At 33.8% G+C, this 20,015-nt stretch overlaps 3 protein-coding genes across 3 annotated transcripts in view; all 3 read right to left on the bottom strand.

Annotated features, from left to right (window-relative positions):
• LOC130645559 (cytoplasmic tRNA 2-thiolation protein 1-like) overlaps nt 1-20,015 on the bottom strand; it is a 57,553-nt gene that overhangs the window by 31,394 nt on the left and 6,144 nt on the right. The window lies entirely within an intron of this gene.
• Nucleotides 332-17,265, bottom strand: LOC130645554 (U5 small nuclear ribonucleoprotein 200 kDa helicase-like). The gene is made up of 34 exons (XM_057451580.1): nt 17,171-17,265; nt 16,365-16,537; nt 14,681-14,858; nt 12,439-12,504; nt 12,153-12,279; nt 11,496-11,554; nt 11,179-11,268; nt 10,801-10,953; nt 10,317-10,416; nt 10,056-10,192; nt 9,728-9,808; nt 9,464-9,634; nt 9,057-9,350; nt 8,380-8,814; nt 8,117-8,298; nt 7,815-8,022; nt 7,464-7,728; nt 6,913-7,091; nt 5,612-6,674; nt 5,208-5,368; nt 4,832-5,059; nt 4,537-4,728; nt 3,985-4,163; nt 3,500-3,662; nt 2,939-3,335; nt 2,710-2,786; nt 2,445-2,532; nt 2,228-2,349; nt 1,989-2,132; nt 1,661-1,837; nt 1,452-1,535; nt 1,256-1,332; nt 968-1,099; nt 332-738 (listed from the first exon to the last, which is right to left on the bottom strand). The coding sequence occupies exons 1-34, from the start codon at nt 17,213-17,215 to the stop codon at nt 546-548; spliced, it is 6,420 nt and encodes a 2,139-aa protein (XP_057307563.1). The 5' UTR covers nt 17,216-17,265; the 3' UTR covers nt 332-545.
• On the bottom strand, nt 18,561-19,865 carry LOC130646074 (probable palmitoyltransferase ZDHHC24). The gene is made up of 4 exons (XM_057452210.1): nt 19,201-19,865; nt 19,056-19,059; nt 18,780-18,815; nt 18,561-18,632 (listed from the first exon to the last, which is right to left on the bottom strand). Exons 1-4 carry the CDS (start codon nt 19,863-19,865, stop codon nt 18,561-18,563), a joined length of 777 nt encoding a protein of 258 aa, XP_057308193.1.

The following is a 20,015-nucleotide window of genomic DNA, read 5'->3' as shown; positions in this document are numbered from 1 at the left end:
TTTTTGCGTAACAATGCTACCGATAATAATCTCTTATCATAGCTCTCCTCTAAAAGGCAAGGATCCGTTCACATATTTTTCTTGAAAAAGATCAAGAACTGCGAAAAAAATACTTACAAAATTTCAACAAAGAAAAATTATACAAGCACAGGTTAAAGCCTTGATAGCACTACTGAAGAGGTTTTGATCTAAAGAAATCACTTTTTATCCTCTATACTGATATTTTTAAAAAAAAACAGTGTAAAATTGTAGATACCTCGCTAGCTAGATACATCTAATCTCATTCGCTGGATTTATGAAACAGTATTTTTTTTAAAAAAAAACAATAGAATGGTATTGTAACACTGTGATCTAATAATATGAAGAAAAATTTCCACGGTCAAAAATGTCATTCAAACAGTCTATATAAAAAGACTTCACTCATAATTTTTTAAAACGACTTAATTTTTCTTTTCTTTTGCTCGCTTCTTTCCATCGCCATATTTTCGCCAGACGTTTTGTTGTCTTCATTTTGAATGTATCGTTATTCCTTTTTCGATCGAATTCTAGTTGCTATCTGATTCGCTCATATCATCACCCTCCTGCACGGAGATCTTTAAAGGATATTCTTGATCGCAACCCATGTAACAATCGCTCATGTAATACAAGTTGTACGTGTGCGCACCCGCAGATGGAGCGATAAAATCCAATTTTACTTTCGCTTTCTGTTGCAAAGTCAATCGTTTGATGGATATTAAACTGAATGAAAAGAAGTCAGGAAAAATGAAATTTTTACACCGGGTATTTTTAGTGCCCTGATTACACAGAAAACAAAAACAAAAATGATTTCTATTCAGGCATGCGAAAAAGGTGGCGTTTTTTGGATTATAAAATAAACCTCCACAAATATTCGCAAGGGCCTCGTGTCCCACTCAAGTTACTATATCCAAGTTCTAAAACAAGGAATTCAAGAATACTAAAAACACACCTGTTATTCTTCGGGTCACCAATCACCAACCACCATCCTTCTTCTCTCTTCTGAGGGAAGAAAGGTGCAACCACAGGTCCTGGCTGCTCCTCTTCTCTTTCCAAATTAACATTCACAACGATAGGGCCACCGCTGTACAAAACAAAGAGAAGAGATTACTGTCAAATTGGAAACTAAACCCTAAATCTATTGTTTGTAGTACTAAGAAGGTATAGTACTACAATATTAAGTGCAGTCTTAAAGTATTAAAAGGCAGTAACTGTCATGCAATACATTATTATCACTTACGACGATAAGGAATCTTTGTCAGCAACTTCGTAAGCCAACTCAATATTTGGATAGCGATTGCAGAATTTAGCAACATCCTACAAACAAACAAAAAAAAATGAAAGTACGAAGAAAGTGTAAAACATTGTGACTACATGTAGTTGATCATAACAAACAGAAACCAGAAAATCCAGTGTGTAGGAGATCATCCGCCCACCTGCATTTGTAGTTCAGACAAGCGTAGAAGGTTGTTTCTTTCTTCATCTTCCATATCCATGATATCAAACACAGACTCAATCTCCTAGAAACAAAAAAAACAACGTTAACATTTGCCAAGATTATGAACAGCAAGAAGTAAAGAGTAATTTCAAGAACGTAATAACTTTCACAATAACTTTATGAGTATCAATTAGACAAAATACAAACCTTCTCCTGACATTTCTTAATAATATCTGCGGAGAAGTGCGGAATTTGCTTCAAATACGAATCTTTTGACCACATGCCCTGTGTTACCATTTGTGCCAGCTCCATAGCAGTGATAGCCGGGGATAACCAACCGTTGCTACTTAACACATCAACACAGGCTTGAATCAAACGCATGGCCTAAATAAAACACATCCCTTCAATAACAAAAGAAAATTAAAGTGAACTTTTACTTGATCGTAATTCGTTATGGTGGATTTTTTGCGATGTTTTTTTCCCCTCCTTTTCTGCGATGGGAATTTAAACCACAAACAGAAGAAGTGCAACTTACTTTTCCAAGAATAAACTCCGTATCAGATTGCAATTCTGCTGACAACTGCATTCTTGACAAATGTGCTTGCAATAGCAGGTTAGTTTTTACGTGAGGATCATTGAATTTTGTGTTCGATACTTTGTAAGGAACACGATTTGATAGCTGAAAACAAAATATGTTTAATAAAGTATCCGCACGAGTAAAAATTTTTAACGTCATTTTAAAGTTAGAACACTCTGATGATACAATATATTAACCTGTTTAAGAACAGAATCCTCGTGTTGTCGAATCGGTATAGACTCATACTCATACGCAGATGCGATAATTTCGATGAGCCCCTTCAATTTCGTTTTTGCTGAGAGAGATACGCTAAAGAGCTCTGCCAAAAAAAGAAAAGAAAGAAAATATTTTATTGAGGTACATACATCTTAAATATCCTGAAAAGAAATTAAATACATTGTAATGCATACATACCAATAGTGGTGTAGTTTATGTAATAATACGCTGCAATCATACCCAGATTGAGGGGCGTACAAGTCATTTCATCTTCGATTGACACGCACTATAAAATAAATAAATAAATAAATAAATAAATAAATAAATAAATAAATAAATAAATAAATAAATAAATAAATAAATAAATAAATAAATAAATAAAGGAACAAAACAAACAAAACAATAAAGGAACAAAACAGACAAATAAACAAATAAAACAAAGAAAGAAAGATAATAACCGTACCTTAGATTGTTCAAGATCTGAGAGCGTATTTTCCACCAATTCAGACATGTGATCTGATAAATGGCGATGGGATACACCTTGCAGAGAAAAAAAAGAGAGAAAATATCAAATTGAAGGATAACGAGTTTAAAAGCTATAAAAGATTAAAGTCGCTTTTCACATGTTAGCAAATGGTACATAACAGAGATTATATGTGACACACGAACAACGAGAACAATTAATATTTTACCTTGTAGATTATAGTAGTTCGGATTCTGAGTCATACGACGATATAAGAACGTCCACGTTAAATAGTCCACAGCATCTTGTTTATTGGAAATGGTTTTCGTTACAACCTCTGCGTTAAAGTGGTCGTGCAAACAATGATCAAGATGTGATTCGATTGGTAAAGGCTCGTACAAAAACTTCTTATAGAAGTCCTTCTTAGAAGCTAAACAAAGAATAACCGCTTTGCCAGAGTCATCAATCAGTGGTCTGTTTGCGCGACCAAGCATTTGTAACACATCTGTCACAGGGTAGTCGACGTAGGAGTGCATCTTCCCTTCGTAGTAGAGTGTATCCATAACAACGACGAGATTAGAATGAGTGCTAACTGCCCAACAAAGGGTACGGGAAACAACCATGACCTAAGGTAGATTTTACATGTGTACCTTAGTGTGTGATACCTGAAAACACTTTTCTATTGTTTTAACATTTAAAATAAAATTTAGCAGTAAATTTACTGACTCTGTAAAAATTTTTTTTGCAAATAACGTAAAAAAAAATTTTTTACTATCAACGGCAATTTTACCTGCACTGCTCCTGAAGAAAAAAGCTGCTCGACAACTTTCACCTCAATGTCACTCAAACCTTCATGTAGATAGCCGACACCGTATGCTAACGTCTCCTTCAGCGTCTTTTCTTGTATTCGCTTCAAATGCGGTTGTAAATCTTCCTCCGTACAATGCAAAAATCTACAAAAAACATTTCCTTTGTTGAAATTGTTAATTAAAAAAAAATTCTAGCAGTTGTTATCCAGGACATAAATTCCATATAATAATACCCGATATCACATAATTTTACGGCCAAAACACGTGACCATGTCACAAACGTGTGGACTGAATACTAACGCAGGGTAAAAGTGAACATCCTTTTGTTAGCGGCATATACACACAATACACTTAATAATGTTCGCACAAACGAACAAACGAACAAACAACCGACCGAAGGACGCACAAACGACCGAAGGACGCACGGAACGAACGAACGAACGAACGAACAAACGAAATAGCTTACCTTTGCGATTGGTTTTCAGCACCGCAAAACGAAAGCAAATCAAGGGCAGTTATTTTGCTTTGCTTTCGAGAAGGTACAAATACAATAACAGGCTTTCTTGGTGACAGTCTTGAAATCGCTTGGTAAGCTGGTTTTACCATAGCAATTAAACGCGATCCAGTGTGAGTGATATTAAAACCCTGAAATTGGAAACATTATGTTACATGCATGGTAAGAAGTAACTACATGTGCTAGTGAATTTGGCAGGCAGCTTAAAACGGTTACGCTACCCAGTTCTTCTCGAAAAAGTCTTGAACATGTCAATAAGAAGACCTTCTGTAGATACACAAAGGATCAACACACACACGCAAAGCATACAGGCTAAATCATAAAAAATCTGAACAACAAAAAATAAATAAATAGGTTTCCTCCATTTTCAGTTAGTTAGGAGATTTTAGGAAGGTGGTCACATCTTACTGATGCTGTTATGTACAGTAATTATGACGAAAATTATTCTAATAAAAAGAGAGTGATAAAATAAAGGCTGCTGTATAAAATAATTATATAATCTACCTGAATGTGTAATTCCATTGGTACAGGTCGAACGTTGGGATGGAAGTTGAACACGTTGTTCGTGCTAACACCAAGCCACTGCGCAACATCTTTCGAGTTGGCTAACGAAGAACTCAATGCAACGATACGAATACTTTTTTCGATTTGTGAAGATATGTATCGCATCCGTGAACAAATTACTTCCATAACAGGCTGAAAAAAATGCATGTGGTCAAAAAGAGATTTATGATGAAGATACGAAAAATAACGTTCATGTTTATCTAAAAAACGGTGATAAGAGATTTGGCAAACTTACTCCATTCTCTCCACCAATCAGGTGAGCTTCGTCCAGAATAAACAGATTGACATTTTGCACGTTTTTTCTTTGCTTCCATCTTCTCGAGAGCACGTCCCATTTATCGGGTGTACTAATAATGATGTTACCTTTAGCAAGCAGTTTTAAATCAGCACTTGTTTCTCCTGTCAACATCACCACGTTCTTGCCCAACATGATACCGAATTTACTTCTCCAATCTGTAAAAACCTTTGAAGACAGAAAAAGACTGGTAAAGAAGGTGATAATGCCATTGTGTGACCTGCCACAGTAACATACATCAGGTTTTCATGCAGAATATAAACCTTTTGCAGTTATCAAAGGTCGCACACAACTAGCATCTGAAGACTTCACCTACCTGTTCTGCAAGAGATTGCAGAGACGTAATGTAAACACATCGAGCATCATGGTGTTGCAGTAGCAGATGCAAAATTGCAAATTCACCACAAATCGTTTTCCCGCTTCCAGTTGGTGCACCAATGAAAATATTATCATCAGAATTGTAAAGTGCATTGAAAACTAAAATGAGAATAAAATTTATAATTTTTTTCGCGTTAAAAACGTTAACTTATGGAAAGATAAGGCCCATTTACACACTAACCAAACTGAAACTAGTAAAGGGAAGTTTTTAGCAGCTACAGATATATAACCCAGGTAAAATCTATTTTTTTAAAAAAAACCTTCATATTCAAGTAATGGAAAAAATACTTTTACAATTCAATAAAAACGAAAATAAGGTTTTAAAAAATTGATTAAAAATACCTTGGGTTTGGATAGGATTAAAGTATGGAAATTTGTCTTGGTAGAGCGCTTCAAAATCAGGATTTCTCAACGCAGAAACTGGCAAGGGTTGCAAATCCAACAGCTCAGTAGGAGGAGTGTTCTTTTCCGGTAAAAATAAATGACGGAAGGAAACAGGTAATTGGGTCTCAGCATGCAACCATCGATCTGAAACAACTCTGATAAAATACTGTGGGGGCAATGGCTCAAATACTGGCACAAAGAATTTAATGATATGCTCATCAGCGGCGTATTTTGCTTTTAACAGAAAATATTCTTGATGCAGAATCACTTCCCCGTCAACGTCTTCAACAAATATCCAGAAGGCCTCGGAATTACCATGAATTTTGTCCTCCCACTGGAAGTCAGGAGTGATAGTTAACTCAACACTCAGGGTGGCTCGGGTAATCGGTTGAATGTGCGTTGCAAGCTCAACTTTCGGAAATTGATGAATGAATTTATGAATTACTTTGCCCATTTTCGGAGCATGAATCAATTCCCCAATTTCATTATGGCCAAGATAATACAATCTCTCCCATGGAAAGTCCTTCTTCTCAAGCTTTTTAACGACCTCTAAAGGCATCTTCTTAAATTGGCGAAGCGGAGTCATGGACAACCACATTCTCTTGTCGATCATTTTGCATAAATTTAACGAGCGGTCAGTAAGTTGAGCCCAACCTCTGTGCAAGCATATTTCAAATATCGCTCTCATTAAACGTCCGGCTGATTGAGTGACGTACACCATGTCTGCTACCAAAGCGAAACCTTCCAGCTTCAGCTGTGAAATGTAAGCTTGCAACAACACGTTGATTTTTGCACTTGGTTCTTCTATGCTCTCCTTCACAGGGATCGGCACTCTCTCAATTAGCTGTTGCAATTCAAGCTTCTCTTCTTCACGCACGTTAATGTACTTGAACTCAGACGATAGGGAGAACACCCGAAACAGCTCAATCTCACTCAGTGTTGGTTTGAGTAACTTGTTATAAGTAGCCATGGATTCTTGAGTACAGTAATAGTGACTAGCAATCCTACCAAGTTCAGTGCCCTAAACACAGAAACAATATCAATGTAAACAACAACAACAATAACAAAACAACAACAACAACAACAACACCACCACCACCACCAACAACAACACCAACAGCAGCAACAACAAAAGATTCTGGACGATTTAACTTTTAAATGTTAAATGGGCAGAATGTAGGTTATATGTAAAGTTTTAAAATTCAAGCTTGTACATCTTGAAATTCGTCAAATGATTGTAAAATATATATTCTCAGTACCTGTAACAACCCTGTCTTTTTGTCGTATTTAATCAACTGATTTTTGTCAAGTAGAGCTGCAGCGCTGTGTATCAAGTCCATTCTGCGTTGTTCCAAAAGTTTGTCATTTTCAAACTCATCATGCGATATTCCATATAAGGTTGGGTTACGTAACATACGAATATACAAGTATGTGTAGCCTAATAAATGAAATGATATGTTGTTTTATAATATATGCTAACGTACATAAAAAAGAGTTTAATTTCAATCCTATAAATTTTGATTTTACAAAAAATACCAGAATGCATTTATCAAAAATTCAGTTCTGCTTAAAACTGATCAAAATAATTCTATATTAGTTGTAAAGACTTTTAAATCCATTTTTTCGAAGCATATTTCTTCTATATACTAATACCTGTTGTGTGTCTGCACGAATTTACCATGGACATACATAATGTGACATGGGCGAACTGACTACATCTATCTTAATTACGTAAGTTATCTAATCTTACAAAATTTCAATTAGAAACAAAAATCCTAGAATTTTTCTCTCCATCCAACTAAAAACTTACCAAGCCAGGTAGAAGCATCCTTTACATTCTGAATTGTGCCCAATACAATTTCAGCATTTAAATTATCAGCCAATTTATTGATGAACTGACTTTCGATAGGAAGTTGTTGATTTAATAAAGATAAATAGTACTGCAACTCGTTGTGATTTGTAATTAAGATTCCTTCTCCTTTTGTATCGTACTGAGGTCTTCCAGCTCGACCAAACATTTGAAGTATATCCAACGCTCCCAATTCTACCCATTTGCCCTTTTCTGGGCTGTAAATCTAGAGAAAAAAAAAGTAAAATATGTTAACTCCACTAATCAAAATTATTTTCTCGACGTGAATTAAAGAACAAAATATGAACATGCCTGTGTTCCTTTTATAATTACTGTATGAGCTGGCAAGTTGACACCCCAAGCTAAAGTTGCTGTGGATACAAGTACTTGAATATGTTTATCAGCAAAAAGATCTTCCACTAATGCTCTGTCAACACGAGCCATGCCTGCATGATGAATGGCAAATCCATATGGCAACAAATCTTTAAGTTCAAGATTTTTTACCTGTTCTGATTCAGATCTAAACAAAAAAAATATGTTGATTTAGGAAAATACATTAAGAGTCATGTTTTGTAATATTCGCACACTTACTGTAATCTTTTTTACACACTTACCGCAAAACCTCCATACTTGCAGAATCTTCACGCAAAAACTGACCAAGAGTGTCACGTTCTAAGCACATGTCTCGTAATGCACGAGCTGTTTTGCCTGTTTCCTTTCTTGAATGTACAAAAACAAGAACTTGAAATTTTCCAGCCCGATCCATAGTTTTCTCATAGACAACTTCATTCATAACCTAGGAATTTATCAGGAAATCAGAAGGCATAAGAATTGTTGCACAACACAAACTTATGGCAAACATGACAGTTTGAATTACCTGAAATCTTTTAATAGCTTTTTTTTCTGTGACACCGACATATTGTTGTTCTAGCGGAACTGGTCTATAGCTGTTATCGAAAAAGAACAATCCTTTGTCAATGTTAACTCTCATGAAGGTTGCAACATCTTCATAGTTTGGAAGTGTGGCACTTAGCCCAACTAATCTGACCGGCTCCTGTGTACTCTCCACCTGTCGGATGGTTCTAGCAATGATTGACTCTAGCACTGGTCCACGATCATCGTGAAGTAAATGAATTTCATCGATAATAATGAGTCGAACCAGTTGTGTGTATGTTCTTTCACCAGCTTTTCTTGTTATAATATCCCATTTCTCTGGAGTGCAAACAATAACTTGAGTGCTGTCAATTTGCTCCTTACTTAGTTGATGATCTCCAGTCAATTCAGATACTTGGATTCCATAGGATTGCAATCTCTAAAGAGTAAAATCCTAGTGTTTAAGGAGTGGTTTAATGTTTACATTAGTAAAAAACAAAACTATATAACCTAAATTTCAAGTTTTATGTACTAAATAAAAAATGTAAAGCTGTGCCATAACGCCCAGCCTACATGACATTTTATCTATTTAATGAAACCAAATAACATGCACAAAAAAATACATTTCCACATAAATAAACGTGAATTGCCAACAGTATTTAGTACTTAATTTTAAATTACCTTTGAGAAATTCATCACCATTTCCTGTACCAAGGATCTCATTGGTGCAATATATATCACCTTAAATTCACCAGTACTGATAGTACCATCGAGATTGATATGCTTACTAACTTCACGTAAAATTGTCATCAACGCCACATTTGTTTTACCAGCACTAGTTGGTGCACAAAGTAAAAGGTTTTCATCTGATTTTAATGCTGCAGAACAAATTTTACTTTGAACAAGATTGAGTTCTTTGTAACCTTCAAAAGCAGCTTGAGAATATTTTGGTAAATCAGCTATTGGAATTCGCTCCTAGTAAATACAAACATAAAAAATCAGGTTTTTACAACATACGGTAATAAATTATTTATAATACTGCTTAATTTTGTTATTCCTGATGTTTTAAGATCCTAAAAAGTACTAACCCCTTGCTCTACTTGTTTAGGTTTAAATGCTGGTACATGAACTTCTTCATAGCCTTTTCTCAATTTTCGAAAAGAACCATCAGGCAATTGGCACTTTTTGTTTGCCATGAGATGGCTACCATCTTTAAATGAAAGATCTTCTAAATCCAACAGTTTTCTTGCATATCGACTCTAAATAGAAAATATTTGATATTGTGTATACTAGGATTAATGTGCAAAGAAAATGATGCAAATTTGTATTTATCATTCAAGCTTATTTATTACCATTTTGTCTTCACCTTCCAGTGCATTTAAATCAGCATCCACACGGGACTTTCTTGCTGCAGCTTTACGTGCACGTTCAGCCTGAAAACAAACAGTCGCATAAGAAAGTTTTAGTTAACAAAGTGAACTTGCTAGTTCATATTTGTATCTTAACATCCAAATTAACACAAACTTCCATTTCATTTTAAGTTGATGGAGATGCAGATTTTTATGTTCATCAATCATCGAAGGTAAAGAATAAAAGAAAAAGATTTCAATACATAAATTCAAGCTCATTCTCTGTAACATTTCACATCACACATTTCATATAAAAACAAACAGTACACACTTGAACCAAATCTTCTTGATCTTGCTCAGAAAGTTGGGCAAGGATTTCAGCAAGTTCAGGGTCAGCTTTCATCACAGTTTCCAGATTTTTTCGTTCTTTCATTGTTTCTGCCATGGCCAGAAGTGTACAATACAGAACTAAAGAGAAACAAAGAGCACATTTTTACTCATTTGAGGATGGTTATATGCACTATAAGTGAAATTTCATAGTTAGAACTGATAGGTTTTACTTCATAAACAAAGTTTTTGTTCTTGAACTTACTCATCTTTTTATGTTTTCGAATTGTTTTGATGATTGCAAACTTATCATGACCAAGTAAAAGAACCAACTTGTTTTCTAGATCTCTCTCATCTGACGCTGTCTGTAAAAAAAGAACAAGAGAAATAATATTCTACAAAACACATTCCATATGCACATGTCAACGCATTAGTGTATTTTCTCTTTAAACGTCCTTGTTAATGCAAGATTTGGGAAAATTGTTTCAGAGTAAAATTTAAATGAGCTTTTGTGTAATGCTTTTTGTAAAAAAAATTGGTGCACAAAATTTATGGTCGAATTCTGTCACAGAAATCTGATAAAAAATTTATATTAAAGGAAGCATGCATGACCCTGCAACATACATGTATAGTTCATTTAAAATGATTTCATATTAGGTTTAAGATAATGCTGATGTTTTAATGAATAAAAAGGACGTAATTATGTTCTGCAGCTTACAACGAATGACATCGAATAGTCAACATCTTACCTTGAGAACATCTAAAACTTCTTCAGATTTAGCTCTTGAAACTTCTGCATCTTTGTAAAACTTGTTGAGCTCACGCTGCAGCCAATATGCATCAACTTGTCTGGGATGTAATATTTCATTTGATTTCTTGAAACCACCTTCCTCATCATCCAGCTAAAGAACAGTAAAATATAAAAATAACATTTACTATGACAACCAGTTTGTTGTACAACATTTCAACACTGATGTTGCATGGTCAAAAAGATATCTATCTCATTCTTGCATTTAAACTATATCAAGCTACCCTCTTAGTACAAGTGAATGCCTAATTGCGCTGAAGCATAATCTCATACATACACCTTCTTAACAATCCTCTTGACACACAAACAAAAAACTTACCCCTCCATGCAATGTCATATCAACATCAGCCTCCACTCCCTCTGCTTCGTCTTCATCTGATTCGTCTTTTATTTCTCTCACATCTTTGTCCTAATTTAAAAAACAAATATTCATCTACAGCTGTAAAGGAAAATAACAATTGAATGACCAGTTACAACAATTCTAGTGCAAAGGTTTTATTGGGATTTTTCTAGATTACTACTGCTATTTTCTAACAACAACCACATACAAGGACATTTTACAATGCATGAAAGCTCGATTTAAAAAAAAAGCGAAAACAAAGTGACATAGATAAATTATGAATTTGATAAAATTACCTCTTCGTCATCTTCATCAAATTGAACAGCTACGCCATAATTTTCATCAATCATATCTTCTACAAAGAGGATAATGGTTTTGTTAACAATTGATTTTAAATCTCCTATTGTCTTCCTACTTAATTACCTGGTACTTGGCACCCCACCATTATGCATATTAAAAAGAATAAGAGGTGGATAATGTGTTTTTGCATCAAATGGTTTCAATTGATTGGTCAATATAGTTGAAACTCTTTTAACTCTAAATTTCCTATTTAATTTCCTAAACAAAAATAAAGATTTCCACACTCTATTCACCCTACCACCTACAATTCAAATGATCAACAACACCAGAGGTAAAAATGGAAAATATTTAACACACCCAAAAAACTCTTATTAAACTTAAACTAACAGTAATGACAATAACAATATAATTCATGCTTAAGAAACTCATCGTCAGTCCAAAAATTGCCTAACTAGAAAAGATTAAAATTCAACACAATGTTTATTTGTTTTGAAGTTTGGGCACTTTTAACTTTACAAAACTGATAGCTTAAAACACACCCTATACAAAACAAATATTTTGGGGGTGATTTGTTAAAGACAAACGTCAGGCAAATATCACAACCATTAGGATTACAAATTTCTGTACAATAAAATAAATAATAATTAGCCTACCATCACCAGCAGCGTCTTTGTCAACTGAGTAATCAGTGATTTTACGTCCAAGATTTACTAGGAGCGCATATCTTTCGTCAGGAACACTACCGAGCAAGGCAGCAATTTCTTTTTTTCTTTCCCTATCCTGAAATGTGAAATTTTGCAATAAATAACTTGAAATAAGTTAAAATCTAAACATATACCAAATAATTACATGTACGTGCACAGCTAATTTTGCGTGAAATATTATTTTTGGCTATTTATTTTAATGTTTGAAATTTAAATATTTAATATATTTATATACCTTTAATTTTTCATCTTTTAAACAAATCAAAACTTCATCTGCTGCTCCACACAAAATATCACGTGGCTGAAAGCAATAATTAGATAATTGTCATGTGCAACATAAAGAAACAGTCAAATTTACTTTCCAGTAAGGTTACTAAGAAACCGCTACAACATTCTCCAAACAAACAACGACGATGAAAATATAGATGTCAATAATGCATACCAAAACTTCGTTAAAGATCATACTAAAACTACTTTAATGCTAATCACAAAATAAAGAAAAAGCTAAGAGAAAGCTTCCCTGGGAAAAACGATTTTATCCTGCAAAAAAAAAGAGCTAAGTAGACTAGCAAAAATCAAAAACACAAATCATACCAGACATAACTGCAAGTTACACAAGCAGGCACAAAAGAAACTTGAAACAGCATATCTTACTGAACAACAAGGCTATATCCAATGCCTTTGAAAAGAAACAGTCAATGCTCGCTTGGTAAGCAGTTAGTGAGATCACTGGAAGAAAAAGAGCTACTAAGGCAAAGATCAAAGGCAAGAGTCAAGATGAACGCATGAGTAAATGGAAAAGCCATTTTTTAAAATTTACTTGGCAAGCAACCCCTTGTATTAGATAGAACTATTAAAATCAATTCCTTTCAGCAAGAATTGGCAATAAAAACTGGTTGATTTAACGAAAGTGAACTGGAAATAGTACTGCAGAAACTTTAAAACAAAAAGGCAGCTAGTCTAGACAATACCCCACCAAAAGTCTGGAAAACTCAGAAGTTTAACAATCTCCTGTTATATTACTGCAATGAGGTATACAAGGGAAAAACAATCCAAGCATGGACTGAAGGTGGCATATTACAATTTCCAAAAAAAGGGGACCACAGTCAAACTATAGCAACTATAGAGTTATAGTTGCTAGTTATAGAGGTATTACTCTCACATCAATTGCGAGTGAAAAAGAACCTCAGAAGAAATCAAAATGGGTTCAGAAAAAGCCGTTCTACAGTTGGCCAAATCCTTACTATTTGAAGAATCATTGAAGATGTGAAAAACAAGGCGGCTTCCAGATACACTTTTTTTCGTAGACTTCTCAGACTTTAATTCGGTTCATTGAGGTAAGATGAAAAAGATTCTACTAGCATATGGGATTCCTAAAGAAGCTGTCACAGTCATAACGATCCTGTACAATAACACTACATCTATGGTTCGCTTGCCAGATGGTGACACAGTCCCTTGAAATCTTGGCAGGTGTACTACAAGGAGACACTCTAGCTCCTTTTTTATTTGTGATCTGTCTTGATTATGTACTGTGCAATTCTGTTGATAAATATAGTGAATACGGTTTTATACCAGCTACAGCAAGAAGTAAGCGTTATCCAGCAAGGAGAATCACTGATGTCGGCTATGCTGACGACCTTGCTCTATTAGCAGACAGTAATACAAACGCTTAAAAATTGTTATATCTGTTAGAAGAATCAGCTGCTGTCATTGGACTACATACCAATGCAACAAAAACGGAATTCATGTGCTATCATCAAAAGTACGAGCCAATAAAAACTGTGAACAAATTGGACATAAAGAAAGTAAATGACTTTGCGTATCTCGACAGCAACATAGCTTCAACTGAGAAAGACATTCTGGTATGAATATCAAAGCTTAAAATGCGTTTGATAGATTAAAGATTATTTGGAAATCTACCTTATACGAAAAAATCAAAAAGAATCAAAATTGGATGGATCGCGTGAATCAAAATTGGATGGAACATATACTAGAATGATCCGTGCAGTATAGAACATTCACTGGAGCACACATCCAACGATAACTCATATCTATATCGTAATCTACCCAGAATCTCATCTATTCTGAAAGAAAGAAGGACTTGTTTTGCAGGGCATTGCTATAGAAGAAAAGAGGAGGTTATCAGTGATCTGGTTTTATGGTCACCTAATCATGGTAGGAGGAAAATTGGACGACCCTGTAAGACTTACATCAATCAGCTAACGGAAGATACAAATTGTCAACTAAACGATCTCCCAAAAGCTATGGATGATAGAGACTTTTGGAGAGACAGAGTTAATATGGTCCGGGCAACCTGCCTGATCCCATGATGAAGGTCACTTGAGTTAGCATCATATATAATGTAAAAGATAAAATGTCACAAAAACACTTCTCAGTTTTGTTTCTCAAACAATTGTTTATGCGCCTTGTGATTTCAATATTATCCTTTGAATAAAATATCAAGACAAAATTAGTACCTGATCACCAATAGCTGCCTGAATAAGACTGAGCAAAACTTCATAAGTTTGTCTAGTTTCTGTTGTTTTAGGTCTGTAGAATATACCAGCCATTTCATCTACTTGCTCAGAAAGAAGTGAACTGCTTTTCATTTTTCCATAGTTTATATCTCCTTCCTTTTCTGATGTTTTTGGACGTCTAAAAACACCATAAGAAAGTATAAACTTTAAAACAAGGATAGCAAGGATTAAAACATGTCAACAAAAACTTCAAAGATATTGGGATAAGGGATCGTCTCAAAATGTTCGTATGTTTTTTTCGTATAATTATACGAACGCTACAAAGTACTTTGTTTCGTGAAACGAATGTCATACAAAGTGCTTCGTTTAAAATAAAAAATGTAAACAAAGTTTATACGAACTTTTTTAATATATGATACGAACTTAAACGAAGTTTTTTTAACGTACAAAATGAAATGATACGAACTTTAAACAAAGTAAATTGCTATACCATCTTGAAACAAACTTCAAAAGTACCGGCGTAATTGCGCATAATTATTTCAATACGAAACCAGAAACAAAAGAATTAAATGATTTTTTTTAAAAGACGAAAAGAAATGATACGAACTTTAAACAAAACCAGAAATAAAAAAAGTAAAATATACGAGTATGACTTCTTTGAAAAGATTAGTAAAATTGCATATTCATAGCTTCAATCTACACAATCTACGGCGATCTTTTGGTTTTATACGATCCCGTTTTCATGATTTTTAAACGATCTACGGCGATCTTTTGGTTTTATACGATCTCGTTTTCATGATTTTTAAACGATCTACGGCGATCTTTTCGCTTTCTAAGATCTCGTTTTCATGATTTTTAAACGATCTACGGCGATCTTTTCGCTTTCTACGATCTCGTTTTCATGATTTTTAAACGATCTACGGCGATCTTTTGGTTTTATACGATGCCGTTTTCATGAACTTTGAACGTTCCACGGCGATCTTTTCGCTTTCTACAGTCCTGTTTTCATGATTTTAAAGGATCTACAGCGATCTTTTCGTTTTCAACGATCCCGTTTTCATGATTTTTAAACGATCTACAGCGATCTTTTCGTTTTCTAAGATCCCGTTTTCATGATTTTTAACGATCTACGGAGATGTTTTTGCTTTCTATGATGCGGTGGAGACGATCCTCAAAGACCTTAGATGATAAACCCAATTAAAATAAACGAAGTTCGTATAACGAAACGAACTTTATAATTGTTGAAAAAATTTCAATATAAAACTATAGATAATAGTCCAATTATAATAAACTAAATTCTTATAAGCAAATTTTTATACGAACTTCTTCAAAAATGATACGAACTACATGCGAACTTTATTTTAAATGATACAAACTTTATACAAACTTGTAATTTTGATAATAGGAAAAAGTTCGTATTAAAAATACAATGATACGAAAGATTTAATAAATCGATACAAAGTTTTTTTTACGAATTATACGAACTACGTACGAACATTTTGAGATGGTCCCTAAAAAGACCAGTGATTTTGTCATAAACAAGTAATTTTACCTTTTTTTGTATTTATTAGTTTGGAAAATAATTTTTTTAAGAAAACGTTAAACTTAAATCTATAGAATAATAGCTTTCCATGTTAAAACATGAACTGAGTGTATGAAGTTGTCATAGAAGTAATAAACTCACTTGGCTTTCTTTTCTTTTTCTTGTTCCAATGCTGGTGGTCTGGCACGGATGTATTTGTCCCCCATTTTAATGCCACCCAAATGACCTTGTAGTGAGAGTACTTCTCCAGTAGCTTCATCACGACCACGTCTTTCAATCAAACTAAGATCAGCTTGCAACACAAGATTTGAGTTCTTAGAAATAAAAAAAGTGACATGACTTAACTACACAGTAATTGTAAGCATACTGTTAGTACACCTACTTAGTATACACTAATTTTGAACACAGTATTATCAACAAGCAGGACTTCTAAGAATGTAAACACACATGAAACCACATCATCATCATCATCATCATCATCATCATCATCATCATCATCATTCTCGGCTTAATGTCGTTTTCTATACTAGCATGGAAAACCTTTCAATCTGATCTAGACTATGGTATATCTAAATTCAAATTCCTCTGCATCAAGTCTGTTCTTGCTACCTTCTGCTAAGCCTTTCTCGGTCTACCTATATGGGTTTTTCCCAGAAACTATCAAGCCTCTACAATTTCCTCCTCCATTCTTTTACAAGTGTCCCAACCAACTTATCTTAATCTTCTTGTCTGGATAACATCTTTAAACCTACGGATACCTAGCCTGCTTCTTATCTTACTGAACTCTTTCTGTCTGTCTGATTGGCTTTACACATTCACCTAACCATTCTCATATCATTCCTCTCTAAACAGTCAAGATCTTCCTGCTTTACTGCCCACCTCTCACTAACCTACCTTTTACATAACCAGGTAATATTTTAACCGTAGTACATTAGCAAAAAACTTACAGCTTTGTACTCATATTGCATAGACCTGGCAGTTGCATCAGCCATCTTGGTCCAACAAAATCTTCTTTCTGAATGCTACTTTATTATGTCTAAAATATAAAATTATAGAAAATAAGGTGATCGTATGTTGAACAAGTTAAAATTCTGACTTTTTATCAGTTTATGCTCTTTATGCATTCTTTTCAGGCTGCAAAGTACTATTATTATATTTCTTTTATACAAGGTCAAACAAGTTGTGTGTTTTTGCAACACATTTTTGTAGAGAATGTCAAAAAGAATGATTTTTAATTGAATAACCAGTGATGCAAAATTTCAAAATATCTTTAAACAGAGGGTCCTAATATAGGGAGGGGGTTTGCTATGCATACATAAAAGTGACTAATCAAAAAAAAATTGTAAATACAAACACTGCGATTTATCTGCAACTTAATACAACAAAAACTCTTTCGTTAGTTACTGGAATTTTTGGAGGTGTTCTTTATGCAAGACAAAAAATTCATGCAGGTCTTATTCAGCACAGATGAGTACTAAGAAAACACAGAAATCTTCAGAAACAACGTCAAACTTATGGTTAAGCAGTTACGTGTTGACATCAACCCTTACTCAGAAACAAATAATCTTTTTTAATTTGATACACTCACATGAAAAATATACAAATTGCTGAAAATTGAGAACATACTTTATAATAATGATTTAGTTCTGCAAATTAAAAAAAGGTCAAGCCAGCCAGAAAAGATGTAAAGTAAACCACTTTATTACCAACAAAGTCAACACACAAAAAATAAACTTCAATAAAAATACTATCCAATCTTGTTGCTACTCATTTTTACATTTTCAAATTAAACATCCTTTAATATCTGAAGGAAATGAAAGCATTGGTGCGCAAAAAGGCACCAGTTGAGTTGAATTGTTCAGAATGTAGGCAAAAAATGGATCAAAAGGGAACAAGAAAAATACTTAAATTTGATTAGCTATCTGCTAAATTATTTGGTTTTTATAATTTTTACCATCCGAACAGAAAACTGACTAACTAATCAGATTCCAGAAATAGAAGTTAATTTTGCACACAATCAAATTAAGGAATTTTGAGGCTTTCTACATTATGTTTCTATACTTTCGGTATATTATCTGTAATGGCAAAAATTAAAAAAGAAAGGAAAAAGGAAAACCATCATTTAAAATAAACAGGGCAAAAAAAACAGAAGCAGTTGCTTTAAATTTAAAAGACTTTTTCACAGTGTTGCGTTCTTTATGCACTCCATGTACATTTTGGATCTTATTTACAAAACCATAAAAGCTCTGTGAGTGAGATAATTTTTATGTGCAAGCCTATAGGTTTATCTAGGGAGGGTTTTTTTTGTTTTGTGGCTAGTTGAATTATGCTAAGATATTACATCATGAAGTCAAAGTTTGAAGTGAAGAAACACACTTTGTAAAAAAGCAACGCAACTCCAAATCGAGGCTGTTATAGAAAAAAACAAAAAAACATTGTTACACATGTATATCACAAATCTAGATTAACATGGAATTGGAACTGGAACAAAGTAGTTTTGTAAATAAGGTCCTTTTAGTGAAATTTCTATATTATTAAAAGAAAATTTACACTTGCCTTGCTTACTTTATCATAACATAACCTACTAACAATCTAAATATAAATACACGTTAACATATACTTAAAAATGCTAGTCACTATAGCATGCCTTACTTTCTGAAAAAAATCGTAGTGAAGCTTTGGTAGTTGCAGAGAAAAACTTTTACCTTTCATACGAAATCTGTAAAACTTATTTCACATAACATGCTCATTTTCACAGAGTTTAACGGTTCTTTCATTTCACAAATTATACATTCTCACAAAACAAAAAAAGTAACAATAAAAATAACACACTAGACTATAAAGTTAAGAAATAAACTATAAATAAATTAATAGTACAATAACAAAGTAAGGTGTAAAAAATGGTAAAATAAAAACACTAAAAATTATCATTTTAAAGGTCTTACCTTAGTATTTTTCCTAATTTGAATTTACCTACATTGTTTTAACAGATTCACTAACAGGGGACATATCAATCATTGACTTCTTAAAATCAGTTCCATCTCCAGGCAATTTAGAATTGATGTATGCCGAAAGCATGGTCAAATACCATTTCTCACCAAGAACTATCTTCCAATTTTCCGAAAAGCTTAAAGCATATTCACGGATCTTCTTCTTGCATTCAAACTGTGTTTGTCCTCTTGTTATAAAGAAGAACTGAAAGCCTAACAGACATGTAAAAAGAAACATAGCCATACAATTTACTCCACTGACAATCAAAATTGACAACTCAAACATGGTGACATATCCAAGTGTCCATGCCAAGCCAGGAAAAATTAACTTCAAAATCAAAGTAAAGCTTGGATAACCCAAAACATTGAAGTAGTAATCCAGGTTAAATAAAATAACATAGACGCAGCCTATCCACAAATACAACACCATAACCATGAAATAACGGTGGTTCTGAAAGCCAACACAATTGCCAGTGAAAACACAATGATGATCCCGCTTGATGACGCAAACTTCACACACTGGGCAATGATGGGAACGAGGAGGACTATTCATTTGACAAACGTGGCAATAATACCATCCAGGACGTAGGACAGATGGTAGATTCATACTGGAAGATCGGACAGTTGAGTTGCTAAGGATCATGCTGTACATGTTTGTAAAGACTTGAATAAAAATAAACAATCCTGCTAATATGTGAAAAATGTACATTGCTGTATTTGGCTGATGATAAATAGGAAGGACTACAAAAAGTTGAAATAAACAGATCCCAACCAATCCAAAATGTGTGAAAGAAAAAGCAAC

This window comes from Hydractinia symbiolongicarpus, chromosome 5 (assembly GCF_029227915.1).
Source record: "Hydractinia symbiolongicarpus strain clone_291-10 chromosome 5, HSymV2.1, whole genome shotgun sequence".
Taxonomy (NCBI): domain Eukaryota; kingdom Metazoa; phylum Cnidaria; class Hydrozoa; order Anthoathecata; family Hydractiniidae; genus Hydractinia; species Hydractinia symbiolongicarpus.
Note: the sequence above shows the minus strand (reverse complement) of the source record. Positions and strands in the feature narration are given on the sequence as shown.

Excerpts from the sequence above, each read along its gene's own strand:
- LOC130645554 (XM_057451580.1), bottom strand. The coding sequence starts at position 17,215 with ATGGCTGATGCAACTGCCAGGTCTATGCAATATGAGTACAAAGCT. Across the intron at positions 5,060-5,207 it reads TGCAATCTCTTGCAGAACAG|GTTTTTACAGATTGGAGAAG; the intron begins GTAGGTGAAGTC and ends CTGTCTTCAAAG. Across the intron at positions 4,729-4,831 it reads TGATTGGTGGAGAGAATGGA|CCTGTTATGGAAGTAATTTG; the intron begins GTAAGTTTGCCA and ends CATTTTTTTCAG.
- LOC130646074 (XM_057452210.1), bottom strand. The coding sequence starts at position 19,865 with ATGTACAGCATGATCCTTAGCAACTCAACTGTCCGATCTTCCAGTATG. Across the intron at positions 18,633-18,779 it reads GTTATGATAAAGTAAGCAAG|CCTCGATTTGGAGTTGCGTT; the intron begins GCAAGTGTAAAT and ends TTTCTATAACAG.